General features: G+C 36.6%; 1 protein-coding gene and 1 pseudogene across 1 annotated transcript; one reads left to right on the plus strand and one right to left on the minus strand.

The window, feature by feature from the left end:
- Nucleotides 1–1,254: 1,254 nt before the first annotated feature.
- On the minus strand, nucleotides 1,255–8,210 carry LOC131605853 (uncharacterized). The gene is made up of 3 exons (XM_058878157.1): nucleotides 4,954–8,210; nucleotides 4,077–4,717; nucleotides 1,255–3,905 (listed from the first exon to the last, which is right to left on the minus strand). The coding sequence occupies exons 1-3, from the start codon at nucleotides 8,208–8,210 to the stop codon at nucleotides 1,255–1,257; spliced, it is 6,549 nt and encodes a 2,182-aa protein (XP_058734140.1).
- A 10,841-nt stretch (nucleotides 8,211–19,051) lies between these two features.
- LOC131605855 (stemmadenine O-acetyltransferase-like) lies at nucleotides 19,052–20,449 on the plus strand (annotated as a pseudogene).
- Nucleotides 20,450–24,235: the final 3,786 nt, after the last annotated feature.

Consider the following 24,235-nt stretch of genomic DNA (forward strand, 5'->3'; position numbering starts at 1 on the left):
TCTATTCTTTATCTATCACGACCTAGAGGATAGATAAAGTTTGCGTTTACCCAAGATTAGTATAATGATTGTAAATAATCATATCTATGCTAACTGATAAACGTTCTCACCAAATGTTTGCACCAAATGTTCCCCAAAATATTCTTACCAAGAGTTTGCACCAAATGTTCCCCAAATTGTTCTCACCAAGAATTTGCACCAAATGTTCCCCAAATTGTTCTCACCAAGTATTTGCGTTTAACCACAATTAGATAGTAAAATGACTGTAGATAATCATGCCTATGCTAACTGGTAAACTTTCTCACCAAATGTTTGCACCAAATGTTCCCCAAATTGTTCTCACTAAGAGTTTGCACCAAATGTTCCCCAAATTTATGATATAACTAGTTTTGATACCCAAATGTAATATTGTATACATGTTCCCCAATGATGATTGTTATTGATATGCACATGCACCAAATGTTTATGTATCTTGATTTTGATGACCTCCTTTTAAACCATCAGTTTTGTTTTTGTTACTGACTTCCCCACATTCGTCATTCGCTTCATTGTGACATTCTTCAAGATAATTTGAAATTGATAACTTTGTGGTGGACCAAATAATTTTGATAGTGCACCTTGGACGCAGTCGTAGATTTCCTTTGACATATTTCTAACCAATGTGTTTTTTTCAATATTTTATTAAATGTTTTTTTTTTGTCATGTCCCCAAAATTATTTCACAAATAGTGTTCACCAGAAAATAACCGTCGTATTCTACAATCAGGTTGAATAAAGAAAAAAAGCATTGGTAAAGATTTGAAAGCAAGCTTATTTTATTAGATGAAAATGCCTTTGAATAGGCTTGAAGTACAAGGAGTAATTCCTAAAAGAGGTGATTACAAAGAAGATAAAAATAAATAAAAATGGCAATTGAAGACGATAATTGATACTGCTATTTCTCCAATGTCTTTCGATAACTCCAATGACCTTGCTTCTAAGAACGGTGATTCTGATCTAATCCATCTCTTTCGTAGTTATAGTCGTAACGAGTCCTCGTATCGCAGTCTTTTTGTTCTTTATTATTTATTTGAATGAATCCCTAATTTTTGCCTGGATCGCCCTTTCGGGTTTTCAATCCACCGGGATGAGCTCTTTTTTTTTTTATTTATGCCCCTAATTTTTGCCTGGACCGCCCTTTAGGGTTTTCGGTCCACCGGGACGCCCCTTTTTGCTTAAGTCGCCTTTTCGGGTTTTCGACTTCGCGGGCTTTCTTTTATACATAGTATTTTTTAACTGCATCCGAGTTCAGTGGGTGCGACAGTTCTTCTCCATCCATGGTAGTGAGGATAAGAGCTCCTCCTGAGAGAGCCGTTTTTACAACATATGGACCTTCATAGTTAGGCGTCCATTTCCCACGTGAATCTAGTCGAGGTAGTAGAATCTTCTTGAGAACCAAATCTCCTTCTTGGAAGGTTCTAGGGCGGACCTTCTTATCGAACGCCTTTTTCATCCGTTTCTGATATAATTGTCCGTGACACAAGGCTGTCAAGCGCTTCTCTTCGATAAGATTGAGTTGATCGAGTCGTGTTTGAACCCATTCTGCTTCTTCAAGCTCTACTTCTGCGAGGACTCGTAGTGATGGAATTTCTACTTCAATAGGAAGCACAGCCTCCATACCGTAGACAAGAGAATAAGGAGTTGCACCAGTTGATGTGCGCATTGTAGTACGATAGCCATGTAATGCGAACGGAAGCATCTCATGCCAATCTTTGTACGTCTTCACCATTTTCTGAACAATCTTTTTGATATTTTTATTTGCAGCTTCGACGGCACCATTCATCTTGGGTCGGTATGGTGATGAATTATGATGTTCGATCTTAAATTCGTCACATAGCTCCTTCATCATTTTGTTATTCAGATTGGATCCATTGTCTGTGATAATTCTGCTAGGAACCCCATACCGGCATATGATATTATGTTTGATAAATCGAGTAACCACTTGTCTCGTCACATTCGCATAGGAAGCAGCTTCGACCCACTTGGTGAAGTAGTCAATGGCAACCAAAATGAATCGATGCCCATTTGAGGCCTTAGGTTCGATCATTCCTATCATATCTATTCCCCACATCGAGAATGGCCATGGAGAACTCATAACATTCAAAGGAGTAGGTGGTACGTGCATTTTGTCGGCGTAGATCTGGCACTTGTGACATGTTTTCGTATAATGGTAACAGTCTGTTTCCATTGTTAACCAATAGTAACCAGCCCTCAATATTTTTCTAGCCATGGTATGTCCACTTGCATGAGTTCCAAAAGTCCCTTCGTGTATTTCTTTCATGAGTGCATCGGCTTCTTGTTTGTCCACGCACCTGAGTAGCACCAAGTCGTAATTTCTTTTGTATAAAATATCCCCATTTAAGAAGAACTTTGATGCTAGCTTTCTCAAAGTTCGCTTGTCTATGATTGATGCATTTTCAGGGTATTCTTGTTTCTCCAGATATCTTCTGATGTCATAAAACCAAGGTTTGTTGTCAGGCCCCTCTTCAATTGCGAGACAGTGCGCAGGTTCTTCAAAATGTCTGATTGTAATATGTGGCTCATGATTAGGCCATGTAGTTTTGAACATAGATGATAACGTAGCCAAAGCGTCTGCCATTTGGTTCTCTTCTCGAGGAATGTGAAAGAAGGTGATACTTGTAAACTGCATAGCTAGCTCCAAAACATGGTCTCGATATGGAATTAATTTGGGATGCTTGGTGTCCCATTCGCCTTTGACTTGATATATAACTAGTGCTGAATCTCCATATACATCTAAGAATTTGATTCTGAGATCGACAGCAGCTTCTAAACCCAAGATGCAAGCTTCGTACTCGGCAACGTTGTTAGTACAATCGAAACACAACCTCGCAGTATAAGGTCTGTGGAAGTTTTCTGGAGATGTCAATACAGCCCCAACACCATGTCCCAAGGCATTTGATGCGCCGTCGAACATGAGTGTCCATCGTGCCCCTAGTTCAGGTCCTTCATTAGGTCCTGGTGCCTCGCAGTCCTTTATAACCATAATGTCTTCGTCTGGAAAATCAAACTTCATCGATTGATACTCTGTCAATGGTTGATGGGCCAAATGATCAGCCAATACACTACCTTTGATAGCTTTTTGTGTCACATATTGAATGTCGTATTCGGATAATAACATTTGCCATCGAGCGATTCTCCCTGTGAGGGCGGGTTTCTCAAACACATACTTGAGAGGATCCATTCTTGCTATTAACCACGTAGTGTGTGTTAACATGTATTGTCGTAGCCGTTTAGTGGCCCAAGCCAGAGCACAACAAGTTTTTTCAAGGTATGAGTATCGAGACTCACAGTCGGTGAATTTCTTGCTTAAGTAGTAAATAGCATGCTCTTTTCTCCCCGTTTCATCTTGTTGCCCCAATACGCACCCCATAGATCTTTCAAGCACTGTTAAGTACATGATGAGTGGTCTTCCATGAACGGGTGGCATCAGAATCGGAGGCTCTTGTAGATATTGTTTTATTGTTTCGAAGGCTGTTTGGCAGTCTTCATTCCACTGTATTTCTTGATTCTTTCTGAGTAATTTGAATATAGGTTCGCAAGTGGCAGTTAGGTGCGATATGAACCTTGAGATGTAGTTCAACCGTCCTAAGAAACCACGAACCTCCTTCTCTGTTTTCGGAGCTGGCATTTCTTGTATGGCTTTTACTTTGTCAGGATCCACTTCGATGCCACGCTGACTCACAATGAAACCCAACAGTTTGCCTGATCTGACACCAAATGTACACTTGTTCGGATTCAACCTTAATTTGTATTTTTGTAGACGCTCGAATAATTTTTGTAAGTGAACTATATGATCCTCCTCCGTATGGGATTTGGCAATCATATCGTCCACGTATACCTCAATCTCTTTGTGTATCATATCATGAAATAAGGTAACCATTGCTCGTTGATATGTTGCTCCTGCGTTCCTCAGACCGAAAGGCATTACTTTGTAACAGAACGTGCCCCAAGGTGTCATGAAAGTCGTTTTTTCCATGTCCTCGGGAGCCATCTTGATCTGATTATAACCTGAGAAACCATCCATGAATGAGAAAACTGAAGCCTGTGCTGTATTGTCCACTAATACGTCTATGTGAGGTAACGGGAAATCATCTTTAGGACTTGCTTTATTTAGATCCCTATAATCTACACACATTCGTACTTTTCCACCTTTCTTGGGTACTGGAACGATATTAGCAATCCAAGGTGGATAGTCTGCTACGGCTAAGAAACCTGCGTCGAATTGCTTGAGAACTTCTTCTCGAATTTTATCGGCCATGTCTGGACGAGTTCTTCGGAGCTTTTGTCTAACCGGAGAACATCCTTCTTTCAAAGGTAATTTATGCACAACAATGTCAGTATCCAACCCTGGCATATCTCGATAAGACCATGCGAATATATCTTTGTGCTCATGCAGAAGCTTGATTAGTCTTTGTTTCACACTTTCTTCCAAGGTTGCCCCTATTTTAATCTCTTTTGGTTCTGCTTCATTGCCAAGATTGATGATTTCAATTGCCTCGTGGGATGGAAGCGTGTCTTTTGATTCCTGTTCGATTAACCTTGTCAACTCTTTAGTGAGTTCATAGTCTTCCTCATCTTCCTCTTCAGCTTGGTTAATTGGTGCATCAAAGTTGTATCGGATCGTAGCAGTATCATTATCAATGAGTATAGGTGTGGATCTGCATTTTTTATTATGTTTTGGTTCTTTTTAGAATATGAATTGGAAAATGTATATGAATAGAAAGTATTGCCATTTTAATGAAATAATGAAGAAAGAAATAGATCTTGAATGAAAGCAAAAACAACTTTTATTAATGGGAAATACTATTTGAAAACAAATGGGGGCCCTTACAAGCAACCCCTATGCCTCGGGCGGGACATAGGTTCTTTTTAAAACAAAACAAAGAAAAATTACTTTGGAAAGAAAAATATCTCTGGAATCTCCACAATAGTCCAATTCTTGAGCTCTTCATCTGGAAGGCACTCACGAATGAGGTTGGATGCCCCTTTGATGTTGCCTTTGTCCGATATAACTGACACTGATCCACCATGCTCTATCCCCTTGCTGATGAAAATACTTGGAATAGGGGGAAAGCGCTCTTCATTCTTCTTGGTAGTATCTGATAACTTATAGCCCAAACCCAAACGATCTTTCTTCTCAGGTATATCTATAAGTTTTCCCCAGCCTTCAGGTGCTTGATTTCCTACCATTGTTTGTAGGTCCCTCCATGATGTTATAGGGGTACCTGATTTTTTAATCTTTTCCACCGGGAGGGTGGATACCGCAGCAGCCTCTAGTACTTGGAATGGTGTTTCTACACAGTCCTCTTCAACACCAATATATCGATAAGATTCCAGATGACTGACAAAGATGTCTTCCTCTCCTTCGATCACAACTAGTTTCCCCTCAGTAAGGAATTTCAATTTTTGATGCAAGGTTGACGTGACAGCTCCTGCTGAGTGGATCCATGGTCGCCCTAATAGGCAAGTATATGCTGGTTCTATGTCCATCACTTGGAAGGTGATGTAGAAAGTGTGTGGTCCGATCTTTATAGGAAGATCCACTTCTCCAAATACGGTGCTTTGAGAACCATCAAAAGCTTTTACCACCATAGAACTTGGTCTTATGATGATACCCTCTAGTGTCAACTTCATTAAACTGGTCTTTGGTAGCACATTTAGAGAGGAACCAGTATCAGTGAGTACTCTGGATAGACTTGTGCTCCCACACCTGATTGAGATGTGTAAAGCTTTATTATGAGCTCTACCTTGTGGAGGTAGCTCACTGTCATCAAAGCCTAGGCGTGCCCCTGATGTTAGGTTAGCCACGACTCCGTCAAACTGATCCACTGTGATCTCCTTCGCAACATGAGCAGCATTTAGTATTTTCATCAAGGAGTCTCGATGTGCTTCAGAACTTAACAGTAACTGGAGTATGGATATTTTAGATTGGGTTTGGTGGAGTTGATCCACCACTCTATAATCACTCCTTTTGATCATTTTCAGGAACTCCTCCTTTTCTTTGTCAAGGAGGGCTTTATTGGAAGATTCAGGCTCTTGACTGGCTTCAGCTATTGCCTTTCCTTTGTCTTTAGTGGGATTCTTATCCTTTTCCTGTAAATCTGGAGCGTATACACGACCACTACGGGTTATCCCCCCTGTTCCTGCTATATTTATTATTGCAGGCTCTTGTTTTTGCCCGTTGATGTAGACAGTGGTGTCGTAACTCCATGGTACAGTTTTGTCACTCTCATAGGGAGTGGGATATGGTTCTTCGATTACCAACGTGCTTTTTGATGGTGTTGGTATCGTTAATGGTGCTTTAGCTGCGTTTGAGTCTGTGTAAGGAATTACAAGTGGTTTCTTTGTAGACATAGGACCTTGGCAAGGAATCACCAATGGTTTCCTGGTATTGACATTGATAGTAGCGATGTACTCTTCTTTAGTATAATATTTGAATTGGACCATCTTCTGATCCACTAATTTTTGCAACGTGTCCTCGAAAGCTTCATTATGTTCCAAGAGGAAACCTTGTTCGAATAAATACTCCTTTAGTAGGTCTATTGGAGCCTTTACTCGTTTTGTTCCTTCATGATCAGTAGCCACCTCGATTGCATTAACATTTGAGCCACCATGCGGAGGCATGGGGTTCGTCTTGATATTAGGCTTCTCAAAAGTGATATCTTGGGATTCTATTAGATCTTGAACTTTGTGTCTGAAAGCCCAACACTTCTCCAAAGTATGTCCTGGAGAGTTGGCATGGTATTCACACCTTACATTTGCATCATAATTGGGCGGGAGTTCTCCAATTGGAGGGGCAAGTGGTTTTAATTCCACCAGGGATGCTCTAATGAGATGTTGTAGCAGCTGCCCATGAGGCATGGGGAGAGAATCAAATCTTCTCGGAAGTCTTTGAAATTTGTTTTGTTGTTGATTTTGTGGAATCACCCATGGTTGTTGTGCTCTTAGTTGTGATGCCACAGCATTAGTTTCTCCTTCCCTCTTCTTTGTGAAGTTAGGGACGGGTTTCTTCGAGCTGAAAGAGGTACTTGGCGGTGCCCCTTGTATCTTGCCATTTTTTAGACCTGTTTCGATTCGTTCTCCAATCATAACCAAATCTGAGAAACCTGAGGAGACACTTCCTACCATTTTCTCATAGTATATTCCTTGTAGAGTACTCATGAACATGTCTACCAACTCCTTCTCGAGAAGTGGCGGTTGTACTCGTGCCGCAATTTCCCTCCATCTCTGTGCGTACTCTTTGAAGGATTCTTCCTTCTTCTGAGATAAATTTTGTAGTTGCATGCGGTTAGGAGCCATGTCCAAGTTGTATTTATACTGTTTTAAGAAGGCATGAGCAAGATTATCCCATGTTCTGATGTAGTTCTGCTCTAGCTGCATATACCAATCTAAGGACGCTCCACTCAGACTGTCTTGAAAAGTATGAATCATCAGCTTTTGATCATGAGCGTAAGCAGCCATTTTTCTACAGTACATGCGTAGATGATTCCTTGGGCATGTGAGTCCCTTATATTTCTCAAAGTCTGGCACTTTGAATTTGGGAGGGATCACAACATCAGGTACTAGACACATTTCCAAAGCACCAACCTCGAAGGTATCATAACCTTCAACAGCTTTCAACCTTTCTTCTAAAGCCTTTATTTGGTTATTATCCTTTGAATCTTCCATAACGTTATGTGACGACTGCTTAGGTTGAGGTATCCGGGTTGTATTATCTCCCTCCTGGTATCCGTATTGTAGATCCAGATAGTCATCCTCCTTAGGAGGATTGTTAGAAGGAATGCGCACTATGCGGGATGTCCCTTCCTTCTGTGGAGGGGGGATGAAGCCTTCTTGAGAAGTCTCTCCTTCCTCATGGGATTGGATGACTTTCTTAGAAGAACGCGCATGAGTTCCTTGCTGGGAGTGTACATTTTTAGAGGGACCAAATCCCGGGATATAACCTAACAGTGGGTTGCCATCATCTGGTAAATCATCATATTGCTCACAGGTTTCCTTATTTGAAGTCTCCTTAACTTTCTCTTGCTTCTCCATGAAGTCTTTCATGAAGCTTAACATCTGAGTCATCCCTCCTTTGATTTCTTCTACGCTACCCTTTAGTTGGTTTACTTCCTCACGGAGAGATGCTTGGTTTTGTTCGAGTTGTTCCATTACTTTCTTTCGGTAAGCTCTTGTTTGAATAGGAAGTCGGGAAGTCAGTTTGACTTGCTTGACGGTTTAACTGAAGATGATATGAAAAATATGAGTTTTTTTTGTATGAAATGTAATGTAATGTTTGGATGAATGAATGCAAAGATTTAAATTTTTTTTTTATGTCTTATTCACTTGGAGTTTCCTTTGATCAAAATTTTTTTTATTCTTTATACTTTTTAGGTTCTTATTTTTTAATGGTGAGCATCTCAAGAAGATAATATATTGAAACAAAAGTACTTTTTATTATAGGAAGAAGAACATTATAATCCTCTAATTGGGAATACAACCAAAACAAATACTGAACGTGAAAAGCAGAAACAAATTACTGAATACGAAGAACATAAGCAAATTGCTGAATACGAAATAACAAAGGGAAACTAAAAACTCCTAACGGCGTTTACGAATCTCCGCCCTAAAATTGTTAACCATCTCCCTACAAAGCTTGAGGAAGTCTTCGACTTCTTTTGGAAGAAGGACCATTGTAGCTTCAGCTTCTTTCAAACTCCTTGGGATATCATCAATTAGGTTGTTCGCCAAGAAGGCAAGCTTTTCATGCTTGTCCTTATACATCCTGTAATCCCGGTAAAGGGTCGGGATTATGCTTCTATTGTCCTCCCCAGCTCGGGCCATGATCTCATATTGTCTTTCCCAATATTCTTTTTCAGCTCTTATTGTTTCATATTGGTCTACTAGTGCATAGAATTCTTTTTGGCAGCCTTCTAATCCTTGAACCACTTCTTCATAATTTTTCATTTGTCGGGTAAAACGCCCTTCAATTTTCATTCTATAGATCCGTTCTCCTATCTCAGATTCTTGGCTTTCACGAAGTCTCGTGGTGAGGTCTTGGATCTTATCTTCTTGCTCTCGAGCATTACTAACCAACTTTTGGATTTGTGCTTCTAGATCTATTTCAGTTGTCCTCTTGTCTTTCAATGCTTGAGTATACCAACCCCTTAGTTTTTCAATCTCCAGCTGAGCATCCTTTATTTGTTGATTGTGAGAATCAAGATCAAAATTTGCGCTCATGAATCCATCAGTTGTCCGTTTCCTCTTGAACCTTTCTTTGTTTACCAGTTCGTTATTCTTCTGAATCTCTTTCTTATCTTGATTCATTTTTTTTTGATGCTCACCAAAACCTTTCTTTTTTTTTTTATATATTTTTTCGAAGAACTCCTGTGAATAAGACATAAAAAAAGAATATTTTAAAATTTAAATGCATGCATGTATGATAATGTAACTTGGAGGTGAGATGGTGATAAGGGTATCCTTAATAGGTAGGTTCATAAGTTTGTTCTAAGGATATTCTACCCTCCCCACTCAGGGTGGTTTTACTAAGGGTATCGTGGATGACGCTATAGGGAAAGGCAAAGGGGCCTCCCTTAAGCGGAGCCTCTTTGCAGACCGAGACTTATCTCATAGGTCATGCAAAGTCTCACCATGATGTTTTATTTTTGGTACAAAGAGTCATTGGTCAAATCCAAAGTCCTGACTCTAAGAGAGGCGAGCCCTCTTGAGACATTTCTCGAAATTTGACCGACTCTAGGCGAAGTTGTCGCAAAGACTCGTAGGGATGTTAAACCCCTTTGGCCAATTGACAATCCTTCTCTTAATGTTTCTCACTTTATTTGAAATATGATCCCACCAACAATACATATATGAAAAATAAATAAATAACAAAATAACAAATAAACAATATAATAAATAAAACACAATATGAAAAATAAATGCAAAAATAATAAAAACCCCAACAGCAAACCTAGACCTAAAGGTAGGGAATACTCTATTTTAAGGAACTCCCCAGCAGAGTCGCCAGCTGTAGCAACCGGCTTAAAATTTTAGAGAGTCGCCACCATTATTTTTATCTTAAGGGAAGGGAATTAAATGGATAACCCTATATTTTCAGAGATTCTAAGTTCGCGAGTTAATTAAATAAAGGGAAGGTGTTAGGCACCCTTTATTTCCCTTGTACTCAAGGGGACCCCCTTTTGATCTAGGTTTTTTCTAAGGTTTCTAAAGCATTATTTTCATATTTATAAAAAGAAACGGGATTTATTTATTTATTAGGGGACTCGCTTCAATTTTCGATTGAATGCCTACGTATCTCCTTATGGAGAATCAGAGTCCCAATTCGTAGTTCGGGTTTTTGGTTGATTATTTTTTATAGGATTGAATAATTACTTTTGAATTCTCCTTTGAATTTCGTCCGGTTTAGAAAATAAGGTAATTGTGGGCGTAGTTCGAAGTTTAGTAAAAAAACAATTGTACAATCCTTTTTTTTTATGAAATTAACATTGGTTTAGTATTAGTAAAAAGTTTTAGATGTTTTGAGTTTTTTAATTGGATGTATCTATAATAATTAAATTAAAATTTAGTAAAATATGTATTTAGAAAATATTTGAAAGTTAATAAAATAAGAGATTTATCTTAAAATAACTATATCCAACTTAGTGATTTTTTATAAAATATATTAAATAATTATATGTTATGTATTAAAAAAATAGATTAGAAATTTATAATGACATAAGATTAATAATTTAATTGATTAAAATGAACCAGAGGTGTTAAACTAAAACTAGAGGTGTATTAGAAAAGATAATTAGGTCCAGATGTATATCTGAACCCAATAAGCCAGGGAGGGGTGTATTTTATACATCTTTTGTAAAAAAGAGTAAAACAGGGGCGCAAAAAGCATTGGGCTGGGCCCATTATCAACACACCTTGATCCGTTCGGATCAGGTGTGGGGGGACGTAGGCGTTACCGTGGTGCTCACGTAATTTGGCACGCACGTTGAGATCGTACGGCTATGATTTAATATGGACCGCGGGTGTATGGTAAAGGAGAGCACATACATGGGGATCATTTTTAATTCATTTATTTTATTTTCCTTTTCATATATCCCTAACGATTCTTTCTCTTCCTCACGATTCTCTCTCATCTTTCTCTAATCACCAACAACATCCATAACAACCAAACAAAAGAAAAAAAAAACCAGAAATTATCCCACGTGAATCCAAACCATCAAACTCTAAATCCCCAATCACACAACAATCAAAAATCAAGCATAATCACCTACAGCTAAGTGTTTTTTCGAATTACCTCCTATTGAATCTTCGAGCGAGTTCTTATGATTTCTGAACCTTCCTTCTTTGACCTCCCTTTCTTCTCTTTCACAAGTGCAAGACTTGAAGGCGGTGGCGTAGCAAGAGGACGGTGCGGATCGACGGCGGTCTGGGGTTTCAAACGTGAAACCCAGATTGAGTGGTGGCGGCCGATTGCTTTGAAGTTTCGGCTAAGGGTTCGTAATGAGGATCTGCAGCAACAATCCCCTTCTACTCCTTCTTTTCGCTTTCAATTTTTTTGTCTGATTTTTTCGGTTAATTTTTTGGTCCCATTCAACTAGTTTTAGGATGAATTTATAGGGTTTTAGAATTAGTTAGATTAGGAAGTACATTGATTAGTTTGATTCAGATTAATGGAAGATTTGATTTGGCGTTATTGATTTTGATTGAAATTTGATTGTGAATTAATTTCGGATCCGATTTGATTTTAAGGTTTATTGATTCAGATTTTAGGTTGTTTTTGTAGAATTTGTGTTTTAATTATGTATTGCATTTGGACGAATTTCGTATTCTTATTCACATGATAAAAGTCAATAATTTCCTTATTAATCTTTACCTTCGATTCAATTTGGACTAAGATCTGAACAAATTAGGGTTTGTAATTTAAATATTCTAATTAAGTTAATACTTTAATATAATAGAAAAAGCTACTAATAAAACTTAATGATAATAAAACTTAATTAATGTTATTCTAATAACAGTAGTAAATTGAAAGTTTCTTACTGATTGCAAAAAGGTAGTAACCGTAGAGGTTTCCTTCTTTTCGTTTTGAATTAATATTCTCTTTTTTTTTGGAAAAAAAAATTTCTTTACTAATTGAAAAAAAAAAAAAAAAAAAAAAAAAAAAAAAAAAATAGTAACCGTAATTCTAAAAGTTTTTTTTTATTTTATTTTTAAATGACATTCTAATAAATAATAATCCTAATAATAAAAAAGTTACAAAAGTCTACCAAATATTAAAAGAAGATTAAAATTCTAAAAAGTAATAAATTATACTAAATCTTAAAAGTAATAGTTAATATATTAATTATATAATAATATTAATTAATAATAATAAAATAATATAATGACCATGGTAAATATATCCTTTTATTTTCTTTTTAAAACTTATGACAATAATAGTAACGATAAATTTTAATGAATTCACATCTTGAATAACCAAATAAATTCAATGATAATAACTATTCTATTTCCTATAATAATGGCTAGAATTAAGACTTACAGCAATAATATTAAACCATCTTCAAATTTTTCTTAAATGCCTTGAAACGTGATCTTTGACCATTTTTTATTTTATTATTATTTTAGATTTTATTTTTTTATTAATAGGAAAAAAAAAAAAAAGTAATTGTGATTCATATATAAAGTTTTTTTTTTTTTATTTTATTTTAAAAGGATGACTAAAATTAAAGTCTAATTTTGTTTTTTTTCTAAAATTTATACTAATAAGAATAATGTAATAAAAATTAAATATTAATATATACAACTATTAACGGTTAACAAGAGCCAATGAAATTAAACTTGAATTTTACTATTTAAAAAATAAAAAATAAAAAATAAAAAAAAAATAAAAATAAAAATAAAAATAAAAATTACACCTAGAAACCGTAGAACCAAAATAATAGCAATTATTTTTAATTGACTCATTCCTTTTTAAAGAAAATAGCTACAGTAACTATACTAATTCCTAACTATCCTTTTTTTTGGAACAAAAATAATTATAATAGTAAAATAAATTTAAGATTTTAAAAGTAACGAAAATTTAAAAAGTCATTCAAAGGGATCGAACTTGTGACCCTATGCTTGGGAGTCTTACCTCTTACCAATTGCACTGTTTGATTTATTTGAAATATAAAGACATTTGAAATTATATGAAGGGCAAGTGAATATTTGTTACAAGTAATTTAAAATACACTGTATATTTTGGAATATGCCAAATAAATTAATGTCAAAATATTAGTAAAAATAAACTGAAAATTATGAGACTCAAGTTTAAGAAAATTCGACTGTTAGAAATATGGCGGGCAAATTTGGGGTATGACACGTGTATGCTCTGTTCTGGTTCTGTTGTGTTGCTAACTGAATTAAATTCTGACCAACACTGTCTTGTGTGTAAAATTGTTTCAAGGTGTGGAGTAAATCAGGAAGAGGTGAAGAAAAGAGTAGTAGGGTGGGATTTTCTGGTTCAAGCTTTCGACTTAAGGAATTTGCAACCAGATTCGACCTTCCAGGTTTGGATGAAATCTCAAAATCAAATCCTTGTAACTTCGCTGTCCATCTTTCTTGTTCTGGAGTTTGTATGCGTTGTAGTAACATATCTCGTAAGCTCTTTTGATCAGTGTAAATGTGAAACCGCTGACCTAAGAGGTACTGATGCCACTTCTTGACGGATTCTGTGATGGCAAACATTTCCCGAACATAGACAGATGAAGCTTGCATGCACGAACAAAGTTTCTTGCTGAAGTAAGCAATTGGATGGCCTGCTTGGGACAAAACAGCACCAATGGCGACGCCGAAAGCATCCGTCTCTATTGTAAATTCTTTTGTAAAGTCTGGTAGTGCTAAGACCGGCATGTCGGTCATTTTCTGTTTCAGCTCTGTAAAGGCCTGAGCAGCCTCTGTACTCCATGTGAATTTAGTGGAACGTAACAAGTCGGTGAGGGGAGCGGCGAGAGTGGCGTAACTTTTTACAAAACGGCGATAAAATCCGGTGAGACTTAAAAAGCCGCGGAGTGTCGAGAGTGAACGTGGTGCTGGCCAATCGACAATGGCTTTAATTTTCTCTGAATCCGGTGCAACACCGCCGGCTGAAATTATATGTCCTAGGTACTCAATTTGAACTGCGGCAAAAACACACTTAGATAACTTCACAAAAAATGCTTGCTTAGCTAACAACTCAAAAACAACCTGCAAATGTGTTAGATAATCTTCAAAATTAGCACTGTATATTAAAATATCATCAAAGAAAACTAGTACAAATTTTCTTAAGTAAGGGCGAAGTAAGTCATTCATAGCCGATTGGAAAGTAGATGGGCCATTAGTTAGGCCAAAGGGCATTACAAGAAATTCGTAATGCCCATCAAAAGTTCGAAAAGCTGTTTTATACGTGTCTCTTGATGCAACTCGGATCTGATGGTATCCTGAACATAAATCTATCTTGGAAAAAATAGTAGCTGAACCAAGTTCATCCAATAACTCAGCAATAGTGGGTATGGGAAAACAATCCTTGATAGTCACCGCATTCAATGCTCTATAATCGACACAGAACCGCCATGTCCCATCTTTTTTTTTTACTAATAAAACCGGGGAAGAAAAAGGGCTAGTACTAGGTCTGATAGTTCCTTCTTGTAGCATTTCTTGTATCATTTTGGTCATGGTTTCTTTTTTTTGCGTGAGGGTATCTATAGGGTTTCACGTTGACAGGTGGTGTGTTGGGTAATAGATTTATATGGTGGTCATGGGGTCGTTGGGGGGGAAGGCCTTTAGGTTGTTGAAAAATGGCTTGAAAATTGTTCAAGAGTTTGGTGAGTTTGGTTGGTAAGGGTGGTTGGGCTTGGGTTATTGAGGCTGCAGAATTATGAGTGTGGGTTTGTGATATAATGGGTTCCATTAGTAACAAGTGAAAAGATGCAATCGAGTCGGTGTGGATGAGTTGGCGGAGTTGGTGGAATGTAGTATTGAGAGGTGTAGAGTCATGGTCGCCGGTGAGGGTTAAAGAGGTATTTTTATGTTTGAATGTGAGAGAAGGAACTGAAAAATCTGCTTGAATTGGGCCAAGGGTTCTAAGCCATGCCATTCCCAAAACTATGTCAGCGCCTTCGATTGGGAGTAAATAAAAGGGGAGTGTGAATGGTTTCTGTTGGAGGAGTATTTCTACATTGTTGCACAATCCTTCACATTGGAGATGAGATCCATTTCCTACCATCACAGAAAATTGATTGATTGAGGTGGGCTTAAGGTTTAGGTGTTGAGCAATTCTAGGCTGCATGATGTTGTGAGTACTCTCGGTGTCAACCAGAACCATTATGGGTAAGCCTTGAATTGATCCTTTGAATTTCAATATTTGTGGATGGTAATGTCCGGTTAAGGCCTGAGGGGATAGTTGGAAATAGGTATCATTGAATTCTGGTTCTGGTGGTGGTTCTTCAATTGTGGACATTTGTTAGGAGTGAATTAATGGTAATTTAATGTGTTAGATTAACTACCCTTTGAGCTAAAAGTGAATAGATCTTGTGCATTTTACGGATTTTATAGTTAGAATTGAACTTTCAAGGTTCGAAGCTAATTTTAGAACAAATTGCATCACTTTGGGTGTTAATTATGCAGATATTGAAGCTAAGAGGCAAAGACTAGGAAACACGCTGGCGTAAAGCTCTAGAGAGGAAGAATCACAAAGAAGGAAGAAGAATTAAAGGGCGAGCCGCACCAATAAAGGGGCGAGATGCGCCAAACTCTCTGTTTGGGTTCGCGCCGCGCCATTGCGTGCCGAGGCGTGGTGGCTGCGTTACAAGGCCCAAAACTTATAAATAGAAGCCCTAGCTTCCAAGTAAAGGGAGATCTTTTGTGAGCGAAATTAGGAGAGCATTCTGAGTTTGCAGTCAAGAACAACAATTGAAGGCCAATTCTTTACCAATCGAAGACATTCCATTGATGAAGATGAATCCCTCTATTAATTCTTGTGTGTTCTTCATGTCTATGGAGAGCTAAATTCCTCTTGTTGAGTTTAAGGTAGTAATTAACCTATGAATATACAATATCATTGATTCTTTCCTATGAACAATTGTTTGAATTTATTATCAATAAGAAACCTTGTTTTTACTTTACACCATTGTTGAATCTTTGATCGAAAGAAAGGATTTAACTTTTGCCCTAGGTTGCTATATTGATTCAATCCCAATTTGCAGAGATGGAATTGTGATTGAGTTTTCATAATTATCGTTCCTTATTACTATTATCGATATTGATATTTGGAGAGATCAAATCTCATACTGGTAAAAGTTTATCTAATTTGATTTGCAGACATGGAATCATATTTGAGGATAAGTGAAGATAGTAATTCAAAAGATTGTTCAATTGTGAATTAATTGATAAATTGTATAGGAATAGGTTGATGAACCCTAAAGCTCAACATATTTCCTAAATCGTTAACAAACGTTCATTATTTGCATTTAAATTATTGTTTACAATTGATAGTCTTAGAATCATAAAACAAATCCAATTAACTTTTCTCACTCAAAATAATCAACTATAGAACGGCAGTGATATTAAACCAATCCCTGTGGATACGATATATTACCGAAAATATTTACCCAAAAATACTTTCAACAACATTTCTGATTCAGCCAAAAAACCTTCATCCTCAGCTAATAGAATAAAAAATCTGTTTGTAGAACATTTATGTCCTGTGATGAATTTTTCATCACAATTAAAACAGAGTCCTTGGGCTCGTCTCTCTTGTAATTGGGCTTGGGTCAGTTTACGAATGGGAAATTTGGGCTGTTGTGAGATGGGATTTTTCTGAGTTGTTGAATTGGGCTGGGCCGTGGGGTTTTGAGTGGTTGGGGGTGTAGGGGCGGATTTCTGGAAGTTTGGGGAAAAGGGTTTTTGAAATTTCTGTTTGGAATCCTTTAGTTTGGACTCAATTAATTTTGCAAGCCCAATAGCTTGTGAAATAGATGTAGGTTTGTGAATAGCCAATTCATTTTGAATGTCCACATGTAGGCCTGATATGAAACAGTTTAGGATGGCTACTGCTGGCAGACCCACAACTTGATTCCCTAGCTGTTCAAATTTTGTTTGATACTCCAATAACAGAACCAGTTTGTTTTAATTTAAATAATTCCGCTTGGTGATTTTCAAATGTAGAAGGGCCAAAGCGTAATTCTAAGGCTCTTGTGAATGAAAACCAATTTGCCAACAAACGATTGTGATGCATCCACTTAAACCAACCTAATGCATCACCTTTCATATAAAATGAAATAAGAGATAAACGGTTTTCCGATGGAAGATTGTAGAAACTAAAAAACTGATCAGCCTGAAATAACCACTCTAATGGGTTGGAACCATCAAATAAGGGTAATTCTAATTTTGGGGATCTCAAAGGGGGTAGTGGGGGGTATATGGGCCAGCGGGTGGTATGGGTCGGGCTGGGCCAGTGGGACAAAGGCAAATTGGGGTGTGAATGGAGGGTAAGTCGTAAAAGGGGGAGGTGCAGCGCTGAATTGGGGTGGTATGGGAAATGTGGGCTGAACGGTGGTAAATGGGTGGGTCATAGGGGGTCTGAGTGTGGAATGGGGTGTTGTAAGAATTTGTGGTGTGGGTGAGTGGGTGGGTGTGAGCACATGGGTTGAAGGTTGAGAACCAAAGGAAAGGGAAGAGGGTTGGATACCTGAGTTGCTGCCACCAGAGTTAGCAGCTGCTGTAGCAGTAGGTTGTTTGTCTTGTTGCATAGAAATTTTCTGCAGAACCTCCATAACAGCTTGATATCTTGAATCTTCCACACTTTTGTCATTCTCTAACCTTGTATGAATCTCACCCACTTGTTTTGCTATATCATCATGAACTTGAGCAAACCTCACATCTAGTTGTTCTTGTGTTTCAGCCATGGCTTGGTTTAAATGAAAGGTTGACATTTGTAAAGCTTCTTCTACAATTTCTTTAGAAGAAGGGTTAGAAGGTCTTGGGGGAGCCATGGGAGGAATTGAGAAAGAGCAATGGAAGCACCAATGATAGGTTTAATGTTCAGAAACCCTAGATCTAAATTGCATTAAAAGACAATAAGATAAAACAACTTTTCTTCTTAACTCAAAAAGAGGCAACATACAAAGCTTATATAGTAGGGTTTGTTCTCTAAATGGGCCAAAAGCCTAAATAACCCATAAACAAAGGAAAATACTTAATAATTAAACTTTGACTAAAGACACCCCTCTTGGCTCATACGAAGTCTTTAAGCCAAATGGGCCTTTTTTAATTCTGGCAGCATTCTTCCTAACACACATAAAAGACACGTGATATTCATGTCACTAATTAGTGAAGTGAATATTACGTCACTACTTAGTTGTCACCCGCTCTCCTGCGGCGTATTTAGCAACGTTGCAAATTTCAGTTTGCGAAGTGTTTTTGTTTGGTGTGGCGTGAATTTCACGTCACTAATGATTTTTTTTGTAGGGCCCGTATGTCGCCCTTATTTGAGATTCTCACAAATCTATAATTACCTCTTATAATTTTTATTTAATTTGTTTTTTTTCATGAATCGAAATAAATTAGAAATGTCAAATTAAACGTATTTATTAAGAAGTTGATCCTTATGTAAATCATTTTGCAAATATAAGTTGCAATAACAAATTTAATTTGATAGAGTTTCCAGCTTCTCATAATTTTTAAATTTTATTGCCTCCAATAATTGTTGAGAGGTCTTTGTTACTAGTATTACAGCTTAAGTATTTTAAAATTTCATTTTCAATCAAAGAAACCAACGTGATTATACTATTATCAAGCTTTCTTTATTAAAATCAAACACATGTGTAAATAACAAGTTTTTGATTAATGGTGATCCATGATGCAATATTATACCCCTTAATTCTATTTTACACATTTAATAAAACAGCAACTTTATATATATTAATAGTTATCTTGCAATAGCTAGCATTCTTATATAAACACTTGTGCCATAGTCATGAATGGCAATGCACTTAATTGAAAGTATAAACATATCAATTGCAGTTTCCCAACAAATTACAATAGAAATGGAATTTCTTTCTAGAGAATTCATAAAACCTTCATCACCAACTCCTTCTCACCTCAGAATGTATCCACTTTCTTTCATAGACAACATGTTTTTTCATAAATATGTGCCAGTGATTTTCTTTTACAATTCAAACCAGAATACAAACAAAAATTCTAAAATATCACAACTTCGAAAATCTTTATCTCAAATTCTATCCAAATACTATCATTTTGCTGGCAGGTTTGAAAATAAAATTTCCATCGAATGTAATGATCAAGGTGTATCATTTCTAGTCGCAAAGACCGAAAACAAACTATCAGATATCCTCCAAAATCCCTCAGAAAAATTGCTAAACCCTTTGTTTCCGGACGAATTACAATGGAAAGACATGGATTGGAGCGCGTCTCTAATTTTCATTCAAATCAATTGTTTTGCATGTGGAGGAATCGGGTTAAGTATTTGCATGAGTCACAAACTTGGTGACGCTTCCACTCTTTTCAACTTCATGAAGGATTGGGCCATCACCAACCAAAAAGTAGAACTAGAACAAGAACAAGAAGATGGGTTAGGGTTAGGGTTATCAGTATTACCCTCTCCGTTACTTGATGGAGAAGCTTCAATTTTTCCTCAAAGAGATATACCTATTTTCCCCGAACTTGAGCTTTGGAAAGGAAACAACGTGGTGAGTAAAAGGTTTGTGTTTGAAGCCTCAAAGATTAACTCCCTCAAGAAAATGGTAAGAAATTCTGTGGATTTTTCTCCCTCACGTGTACAAGTTGTAAGTGCATTGATTTACCAGCGTGCGGTTTTATCAAGAGGATTAAATTTCAAGACATCAACGTTCAACATGCTTGTGGATCTTCGCAAAAGAATGGTTCCTCCATTGTCTGAAAAGCGCGTAGGGAACATGCTTTGGTTCTCGGGTTTATCCGCGGATAAGGAGAAAATGGAGTTACATGATTTGGTATCCAAAATTAAAGAAGGGTTATCTGAATTTGGCAATGTTATTCCGGAAATGCTTGGAGGAAAAGAGAAGCACAATTTGTCATTCATTTCTGAGTGTTGGGAAAATATTAATGAGCCTAATACTGAGGATAATAATTTGTTTATATTTAGTAGTTGGTGTTGGTTTGGAATTTATGAAGTAAATTTTGGATGGGGAAAACCAACATGGGTGACCACCTTTTGTTGCTCTATGAGGAATATAATATTTATGATGGATACAAAAGATGGGAATGGGATTGAAGCTATTGTGAACTTGGAAGAGAAGAATATGGCTAAGTTTGAGAATGATGTTGAGCTTCTTCAATATGCTTCTCTGAATCCAAGTATTGTTTGACATGATGCATGACTATATTTTATGTGTTTGTGTGAAAAAAAGAATTTCAACATATGTATTAGTTGAAAGAGGTTTGTGTGGTATTTGAAATTCATAAATGTAAGATTTGTTTCTGTTTCTCAATATGTTCTTTTAATTGGCATGCTTTAGTAAAATTTCTCTCAAGATCGATATGTGATTCTTGGGACTTTGATACATGTGTTCACAAGACATTTTTCTTCTTCTTTTTGTTTGATTTGTCTTTTCTCTCAATTTATTAATTTTTGTTAAATAATTTAGATTTGTTTAATTTGATCAACAATTTATTTGTCGATTATAATACAAATACTTATCACGATAAACACTTACGTATAAATTTATGTAAATTATTTTTATAATAAAAAGATGGTTTTGATTCGAGTGAATCGTTTGTGGAAGTAGTTAAAGGCAAATCTATTATTTTCACCGAGTTAGCCTAGAAATTTTAACGGAAGGATTTAATATAGAATGACAATAACCATGTTTGAAAATGACTAAGTATGAAAAAATCGAATCTTCGACACACTAGTCATGTCGACGAAGATGGTCCGTCTAACTTACTAGGTTTGGTTTAGAAGAGTCTCAAGAACAGATCCACAAGATTATGATCACTCTTTCTTCAAAACATGTCTAGAATCTCGAAAATGGTTGCACAAATCAGCACTTCGACAAGCGTCAAATTCGACACACTCATAAAATGTTGGGGACACATTATATTCCTAAGTCCATAGTTTAAATGTTTTGAAGGTATTTCAACATCACAACATGGTGCGACCAAAACACCCCAGCGACATGAGTGGCTGAAAGTCGTAAAGGAGGTTTTCAGATGGTGAGATAGTAGTTAGAAGCGATTTCCAAGACCAGAAATGCATGGAAGCATACTAGAAGAATGAAGCTCACGTAAGAGCATACATGTCAAGTTCTATAGAGATAACCATTGTCGATGGTTAACATTGTCACTAGTGGAAGAATATAATTTTAAAATTTACACCTGTTATACTAAAAACGGATGTAAACAAGAAACACGTGTAAGAACAAGATTTGGTTCTGCAGACTCTGAAGACCAAATTTTAAAGACTTTGAAGTCCAAGATTTGGTCACGCTCCGAAGTTATACGCTCTACAGACTCTGAAGACCAAATTCTAAAGACTAATTAAGTTCTAAAGACTCTAAAGACCAGGTGCTGAAGATTCTCTTATACAGTTTTTGATCCTTCTAGCTTGCTTCATCAACACCCATTCTGAAGCCTTTGAAGATTATAAGATAAGATCAAAAAGGTTTTACGTGAGAAAATAGTACACAGTACAAGATCACCATTCTCTCCACTACCCTAATTTCATGGGATATGAGATGTATTATTGTACCATTCATGCAAACCGTTATGCAAGAATACAACTGAAATTTCGCAATTTCCTTTCTTCCCTCCAATGGATTTTTCATCGCCTATATAAAGGAGTGCTGAAATATTCAAAGCATGCGTGAACTTTGATCAAACATCTTTAACGTGATATTTTGCTTACACAAAGAGAGAGAGAGAGAGAGAGAGAGAGAGAGAGAGAGATAGATAGATAGAGAGAGAGAAAGAGAGAGAGAGAGAGAGACAGAGAGAGAAAGTCAAGAATATTTTCAACACACTCAAGAACATTTTTGTTTATACTCTTTCATAGAAAATATTTTTGTATGTAATTCTTTTATATTCATTTGTGCAATATGCTTTTCAGAAACATCTGTGTGACATACTGTTGTACCCTAAATTTTGCCCCGACTTTTTATCTACATCATTTACATTTAGTATTCTTATTTTATCTCAAAAATCAAAAAAAAATTATATGTAGTACTTATTTGCATCATTCTCATTCAAAAAATTTTAAAAAAAATATATAATACATTCATTTCATACATTATCTTACAATTTATAATTTTAAATAGGCTAACCATTGCATGATTTTAATATTTTAATTTTGGTTCAATTTATTTTGAACTTCTATTAAAATGTTAAAACAATTTTATTTGTGTTTTTATTATTACTTTTATTTTGTTTTGTTCTTTTAATAGGTGCAAATAATAAGGAAGGTTCATTTTGGGTCCAAGTTCTATAAGAAACAATTCAAAGTCCATTAACAAATTTGGTCCAAGCCAAATCCAAGCCATCAAGCCATATTCTTTGAGCCATTTTAAAGATAGTCATGAAACCAAAAAAGAGTGGGACAATGTTTGAAATTCACGCTTTCCTTCATCTTGCAGTAAACACCCATTTTCAATTTCCACCAAAAAAAAAACTTTCACTACAGACAAAAGAAAAGATATCTGCACAACTCATGAGCTTCACACGGTTTTCTTCCCCTCCCAAATATCCCACAAAATCAGCATGAGAATTCCACCACCATAACAGAATTTGATTCTTTCTTATCCTCTCCTCACACAAAATTCCTCAATTGCCCTCACTCTCCTATGCCTATATAAACAGCTTCAGATCACAATAGAAAGGGGGAAGAAAAAGCATTGTCACGCTGCCAAAATCACTCTAGAAATCTTCCTCCAAGCAAACTTCAACTCAAACACCACCTCACAGAAACCACACATTCCACACCATATCCAAACCTTCATTCATACCACACTCCCGTCCATCACCATACCTTGCAAATCGGAAACAACAGCATCATCACAGCTTCACGCTCAACCTCGTAGCGGATTCATCATAACATCCATCATCACCGACTCGCACAACCTTCAGCAACAATACCGACGACGCAGCAACGAGTTCACTCAGCAACATTTCAGAACCGATCTGCATCCTCCATACCAACAGCAACAAAACACGTCAACTTGTTTCAGAATGCTTTCACCGTGAACACCACCGACACCATGTCGCACTGACATCAACGAGCATCGATTCAACTTGCGGAAACTTCAACAACATTCGCATCAGTTTCCGGATGCAGCATAGGTAATTTTCAGATCTCGTTTTCCTTTCCATCTACACACATTGATGATTGTTTGACATGTTAAGTTTGTACTCCCTTTGCGATTTGAATGAGATTTATTGTTGTTGACATTATGTGACATGTTTTGCTGTGAATTAGTTTGTTGCTTGTTGTTTGCTTTTGATTTTCGAATGTTAATCGATATGTTGTTGTTATGGAATAACTGATTAAGAAAGTTTGATGATGAGAAGCAGGGAGGGAGAGTTTTGGTTTTGATTGATTTTGTTCATGGTGGGATGTTGTTGGAGTGTTGTTGATTGGAAAAAAACAGGGGAAGGACCGAATGAAACAACAGGGTAGGAGGCTGATAACTTGTTAGTTTTAGGGTTTAGTTTTTGAAATGGATTGTGGGCTTTGGTGCTTGAGCCCATTCGAAATCCTTGTTTACACACCTTATAATGCATATTCCGCCCCCTCCTGGCAGTCTTCAGAATTGTTTTGGGCTGCTCATTTGAGCCCAGAACGAGTTTCAACTTGAACCTTCTTATAGTGGACTTACCCCCCGGTTGTGTTTACTCTTGAGCCCATTTTAATTGTTTTTTTGTTTAGTATTTTTTTTAATGTTTTTTTTGTTTTATTTCTAAATCTTTAAAAAGACACAAAAAATATGTTTTAGGATTTACTTAATTATTTTTTCCTTTTACTTAAAAATACAAAAATATGTGGTTTAACTTTAATTTTCTTTTAGAATTTTAATATGTTTATTTTGATAATATTGTTAATATTTCCTTCTCATTTTTCATGCATTATTATATATATCCGTGACTAACATTTGTTTGATTTTTGTGAGGTACTA

Source organism: Vicia villosa, linkage group LG5 (genome assembly GCF_029867415.1).
Source record: "Vicia villosa cultivar HV-30 ecotype Madison, WI linkage group LG5, Vvil1.0, whole genome shotgun sequence".
NCBI classification, from domain to species: Eukaryota; Viridiplantae; Streptophyta; class Magnoliopsida; order Fabales; family Fabaceae; genus Vicia; species Vicia villosa.